The sequence below is a fragment of the Phaseolus vulgaris genome, chromosome 9, assembly GCF_051622355.1.
Source record: "Phaseolus vulgaris cultivar YP4 chromosome 9, ASM5162235v1, whole genome shotgun sequence".
NCBI classification, from domain to species: Eukaryota; Viridiplantae; Streptophyta; class Magnoliopsida; order Fabales; family Fabaceae; genus Phaseolus; species Phaseolus vulgaris.
In genome coordinates, this window is record NC_143506.1 from 9192207 (window position 1) to 9198780 (window position 6574).

Genomic DNA, 6574 nt, shown 5'->3' on the forward strand with positions numbered 1-6574 from the left:
TTCGGTCGGGTGGGGGAGGGTACCTGCGAAGGCACTCTGACGCTCAAGTAAGTATGAGATTCTAAGTGTGATTTAGTAAGTGAATGAAAACGTACCTTTCTCTGGCTTGAGCACTGTATTTATAGGATTGCCTAATGGGCTTTCTATCCCTTGGGCTCAGGGTGGTTATGGATAGGTTTACCAGTCGTGCTCCGGAATAGGGAACATATCTTCTTTAAACGCGTATTCCTTATTCTTCGGAGGTGTATCTTAACCACCTTAGCTTGTCACATAAATGCCCTCACATTTCTTATGCGTTCGGTCGGTCGGCCACGTTCGTCCGGTGCCTACTGGTACACTTGCCCCCCAAGCTCGAGGTGAATAAAAGCCGAAGAGTCGTAATAATTGTTGTGCATTTCAAGGTGTCAGACATTAAATGTAACGGAATGACGGGACGTTTGCTTTTGGTCGGATCGATCCGACGGTGGAGATCGAGTGACGGTTCGACTTCCGACTGGCTGAGGCCGTAGGATGAATGTGCATCTGACGGTTGAGGGAAGAGGAGGAATGCTATAAATAGCGTTCGCATTTGGGTTAATTTCGTGTTTTTGTGAATCCGGCATCCGAGTCACTCCGAGTGCCGAGTCTATATTGTGAACGTGTGTTGCCGAACGAGCTAAAATTGTCGACCGGCTTTGTGTTTCTGCGCGTTGAGGTTAGTTATGTCGTCTCAACATTCCTCAAATAGGATAGTGAACATAGAGTCATCTGGGAGTGAGGACTCTTCGTCCGGGAGTGGTGAGAGTACAAGTGGGTCGAGGGGTCCAACATATGACTGGGTGGACATTAGCGTTAGGAACTTTCCTACGAATTTAGAAAACCAGACGACCTAGATAAGGTGATAGCGAGGGCGCCGGTTGTGCGGTTGGGTTTACCCTCAGATATTTTAATAGCCGAAATATGTGGGTATACCGACCGGGTTTGCCATGGGAGGGAGAATGCGCCGGTAGATTTCTTCTATGTGTATACAACATTGTTTACTGATTTGAGAATGACCCTGCCGTTCGATGATTTTACCATGGACGTGCTACGAATCCTTAACTTAGCTCCGACGCAACTTCACCCGAATTCATGGGCGTGTTTACAAGCCTTCCGAATGGTGTGTCAACTTTTTGAGTTGACACCCATGGCGGAAGTGTTTTTGTTTTATTATAGTACATATCCGATTAGTCCGGTAAGTTGGGTTTCCTTGGTGAGACAAAGTGCCAAACTCTTGGCATTTAAGGCATTTTTGGAAGAAATTGGTGCAGTCGCCTTGAACGGTCGGCCAGTAGTATCCTGCCCGAAATACTTTGGCAGCCATTGTTCGTGCGCCGGAGTGAGTTCTGCAAATTCCTTCGTGCAATTCTCGGACGACATAGGAAGCTTGGTCGGGTGTCAAACATTTAAGGAGTGGTCGGGTATAACCTCGGCGGTAAAGGTCGTCGCCAATTAAGACGAAACGAGCGGCCTGCACCTTCATGGTTTTTTCACCGAGAGGACTACATGTGCCATCGAGTAAATATTGCTTAATTGGGGTAATCCAAGTAGATTCCGCTTCGGTCGCTAGGCATTCCTGTAGGTCGATGCTTGGGCGTGCAAGCGTAACATGGATGACCGACCTATGCATTCCCTTACACTTCGTGGTTGCCAACCGGGACAAGGCGTCCGTGTGAGTATTGTGATCGCGTCGAATGTGTTGCATGGAAATTTCAGAAAAGGTGCTCATCAACTGTTTGACTAAGTGATAGTATCGATGTAGAAAGCTTTCTCGGACTTCATATTCGTCATTAAGCTGACCGATGACTAGCCTGGAATCACTTTTACAAATTAACTTAGTGATTTCCAATTCTTGAGCGAGGCGTAGACCGGCTAAAATGGCTTCATATTCGGCCTGATTGTTTGAAGTTTTGAAGTCGAATTTTAGGGCTTGCTCGATGACAATCTCGCCGAGGCCTTCCAAAACGACTCCAGCGCCGCACGACCTTTCGTTGGAGGAGTCGTCCACGTATAAGATCCACGATGAGTGTTCAGTCTCGGCCGAGGAAGGAGTGAGTTCGGCTGCGAAATCAGCAAGAGCTTGCGACTTGATGGCTCCTCGTGGTTGGTACTGAATATGGAATTCGGATAGTTCTATCGTCCATCCGATCATTCGTCCGGCTAATTCTGGTTTAGTGAGAATTTTTACAATGGGGTAATTTGTCCGAACAATAATACGATGATTTTGAAAATACATACGCATTCGTCGGGCAGTAATGATGAGAGCCATAGCCACCTTTTCGATCATTTGGTATCGGATTTCGGCGCTATGGAGGGCGCGGCTAACGAAATAAACTGGCCATTCCTCAAAATTAATTTCTTGCACTAAGACTGAACTAACGGCTTCGTTTGAAACGGCGAGGTAGACTATAATGGGCTCTCGGGCGTCCGGTTTCTGGATGGTCGGTGGGGAAGATAGAAAAGTTTTCAATTGGAGGAAAATTTCCTCGCATTCGGCCGACCACTCAAAGATGCTTTTTTCAATAATCGGACGATGGGTCACGTTCGTTCTACAAGTTTAGGAACAAATCTGGATAAGGCGGTGAGCCGGCCGATGAGTCTCTGAATTTCTTGAATGGAGTTGGGGCTTCTCATTTCGGAAATAGCTTTACATTTCTCAGGGTTAGCTTCTATGCCTCTATGGGTAAGCATAAAACCTAAGAACTTTCCCCCCTCGACGCCAAACGCACACTTGTCAGGATTGAGTCGCATCTGGTGCTGGCGGAGGGCCTGAAAAACTTCTTTTAGGTCAACAATATGTTGCTTACTGATAGCTGTCGTTTTGCTGTCAAATTAATATGATTCTAGCGTAGACTTGTCTAACACTAGAGAGATGATAGTATAATTGTGGATAAAGGTCCCCAAGTCGTCTCCCAACGAATCCAATAGTAAAATCAGTTAATAGAATTCAAAACCTATCTGCAAACAATGAAAATTAGCAATAACAATAAAGATAAAAAGGGGGTTTGAGATAGTTGTGCAGAAAATATAAAAAAGATTAAAATAGCAAATAAAAAGCGGTTGATCCCTAGTTCTTCCACCATTGAATTCTTCACAGGTTCTCTAAAGATTAATCTTTTCTCAATCCTCCAACAGAGCTAAACCAGATTGAACATGCGCCGATCTGATTCAACTGAAACTCACCAGTAAAACATGCGTCTACTAGTTTAATCAATACCCACTTTGTTCCATGCGTATACTCCATGGGAATGCTTACCTCCTCTCCCTTGAATCATGCGCCCAAGAAATTAATTAGAACAATGTGAACTAACTAAGAAACCAAAGTTTAAGATAAGGAAGACTCTCAATCATGCGTTCAAGTACAACCTCTCACAAAAACCAGTTTTCCAGGAGATTAGACAATAAAAACAACTGCTATAGAGAATTAAAAATCGAAACTTTTATTGAACAAAACCTCAGAACTCAATGGGGAATTACAAAAGAATCAACCAGAAAGGTTTAGCCTTCCATGCGGAGGCAAAACAAAAGAATTACAAAGAAGAAAATAAACTAAGAAAACCCTATGAAGCTCTCTCCTTTCTCCTTGATGCTTGTGTCCTTTTATAAGCTTTTCACCTCCAAGGATCTTGAGAGAATATTGTAGTTTATATTTTGTTAACCGTTTCCAAGTTTCTATCTTTCCATAATTCTTGTATTTTGCAGAAGATTTGCTTCCAATTCTGTTTCTGAGATATTGTAGATTTTATTTTCTCTTTCTTCTCCTCAGAATTTGTTTCCTGTTTTGGTTCAAGAAGCAACTTGGACTTTTGCATATTTGGCCCATTCACAAAGGTAGATGCTTCCTCTGGATAATTTACTCTAAAAACACAAAATTAATAATAATAATAGTTAAGGCCCAAATCAACCCAATTATAAGAATATTAATTAAAACAATGGATTTATTTATTATTATAGTCCAATAATCTATGAACAAGGCTAGTGAGTGTGAATAAATATATGCTCATCAAGTGAAATAGCTTTACATTTCTCAGGGTTAGCTTCTATGCCTCTATGGGTAAGCATAAAACCTAAGAACTTTCCCCCCTCGACGCCAAACGCACACTTGTCAGGATTGAGTCGCATCTGGTGCTGGCGGAGGGCCTGAAAAACTTCTTTTAGGTCAGCAATATGTTGCTTACATGAGTCGGACTTGACAACAATGTCATCGACATAGACTTCAACATTCCTGCCGATCATGTCGTGGAATACATGGTCCATTAGTCTTTGATAAGTGGCCCCGGCATTTTTGAGTCCGAAGGGCATAACTTCATAGTAGAAATTATCGGAATCAGTCATGAAGGTTGTCTTCTTTCGGTCGCCCGGGTGCATTTGGATTTGATTATAACCTGAATAGGCATCAAGGAAGCTGAGGATGTGATGTCCGGCCGCCCCATCAACGAGACGATCGATGGTAGGCAGAGGATAAGAGTCTTTTGGGCATGCCTTATTGAGGTCCGTGTAATCAACACACATTCGCCATTTTCCATTTGCTTTCTTTACCATAACTACATTGGCTAGCCATGTAGTGTAATGGGCTTTCCGAATGAATCCAGCTTGTAACAATTTATCGGCTTCGTCACGTGCGGCTTGGCGTCGTTCTTCGCCTAGATGTCTTTTCTTTTGAGCTATTGGCCTAGCTTCTTTATACAGTGATAATCGGTGAGTGATGACCCGTGGGTCTACGCCAGGCATGTCAGCGGCCGTCCATGCGAACAGATCGGCATTTTTAACAAGTGTCGTGCCGATGGCCATTCGGTCGTCCGACTTCAGTGAGGTGCCAATATGTGTAGCGTGGCGATCATCGCGAAGTGGAAACGAATGCAAGTCTTCTCCTGCTTCCATACGGGGATCGTCCATACGAGGGTCGAGATCAACAAGGGCTATCATCTGTCGACGGGACATGCGCCGTCCGGAATGTCGGGTCGGGGATCGTCCCCTTTTTTGCGGGAGTTGGTTGTCTGGATTGGTCGTGTAGAGCTGTCGAGTTGGCTCACTTTTCAAACTTGCGACATAACATTCTCTAGCGGTTTTTTGATCGACATGGATTGTTGCAATGTCGTTATTTGCCAAAGGGAATTTCATGGCTAAGTGTGGGGTGGAGACAATGGCTTTTAATCTGTTGATGGACGGACGACCGAGCAGGATGTTGTAGGAAGTTTGGGCGTTAACAAGAAGATATCGTACGTTTATTGTTTTGTGGAGACCGTCTTCCTCACCAAAGGTTGTATACAAGTCTATATACCCCTTAGTGTTGACCCGTTCACCTGAGAACCCTACAATTTGTTCGTTATAGGGTTGAATATCTGCTTCTGGGATGCGCATTTTCTTGAAGATTTCCCAGTATAATATATCGACCGAGCTACCTTGGTCTACCAAAGTCTTGGCAATTGCAAACTTGTCAATTTCCACGGTGATTACCATAGGGTCGTCCTAGGCTGGATCTATGGTTGTGAAGTCGTCGTCAGTGAAAGTGATCGGAGGTATGTGTGGACGCCTCCTCGTAGTAGCATGAGCGGACTGGATGTCCCGGAGATGTTTCTTTCAAGTGAAATTTGAGCACCCGCCACCGGCAAAGCCTCCGGCTATATAATTTGCTTCGTGGTTCGGTTCGCCCAAGGTAACGGGTCCAGCGATCATGTTGATGACTTCGCGGACTCGTTGGCGAGGGCGGGCGTTTCGGTCGGGACTTGTGCTGCGGGCGCGTGTACGCCGAACGGGGCTTTCACTGCGTTTCCGCGAAGCCTGGCTATGGTCAGTTCGGTGTTTGTAATCGTTACGGTATGACCGGTCGACACCACGGGATGGACGGTCGGTACTCCGTGGTGGGGATCTTGAATTCCTTGTCCTCTTGACGAACTGCCGCAAATGTCCAACCTGGATGAGCTCTTCGATTTTGTCCTTCAACGCTTGACATCCTTTGGTCGTGTGACCGAAATTTCGATGGTACTAACAACGCTTAGCAGTATCTGCATTCGGTGGTGTCTGATATTGTTTTAGTGTCGGAATTAAATCTGTTTGCAGTGCTTCATCTAGGGCTCGTCCCCTCGGAACAGTTAAAGGGGTGTAACTGTTAAACTTGGGGATTCGGCCTCCTCTGTTTCGGTCGGACCTTGGGGTGGTTCGAACGGTCCGTTCGGTCTCGAATTCCCTTTCTTTGCTCGGGGTTTGATCTTTGAGGACTCCGGATCCGACGGCTTTGAACCGTTGGTGATAGTCAATGTGTTCCTCAATTTGCATGAATTTGGTTGCCCGAGTTCGAAGATTTTCCATGTCTTGAGGCGGCTTTTTGATGAGACTTTCGGTAAAACGGCTCGGCCGGATGGCCGAAACCAAATGGTGTAACGCGACTTCCTGTTTGAGCCCTCGGATATTCATGCATGCCTTGTTGAATCTATCTAAAAAGGTTCTGAGAGATTCACCTTTCTCTTGTTGTACCGCTAGTAGAGACATGGAGGACATGTGATGCGGTCGGCTGGTGGCATATTGAGTAGAGAATTTTGCGGCTAAGACGTCGAAG

At 45.2% G+C, this 6574-nt stretch overlaps 1 protein-coding gene across 1 annotated transcript; it reads right to left on the bottom strand.

Annotated features, from left to right (window-relative positions):
* Positions 1-2556: 2556 nt before the first annotated feature.
* LOC150025145 (uncharacterized) lies at positions 2557-5478 on the bottom strand. The gene is made up of 2 exons (XM_090295641.1): positions 4121-5478; positions 2557-2842 (listed from the first exon to the last, which is right to left on the bottom strand). Exons 1-2 carry the CDS (start codon positions 5476-5478, stop codon positions 2557-2559), a joined length of 1644 nt encoding a protein of 547 aa, XP_090151767.1.
* Between the last annotated feature and the right edge of the window lie 1096 nt (positions 5479-6574).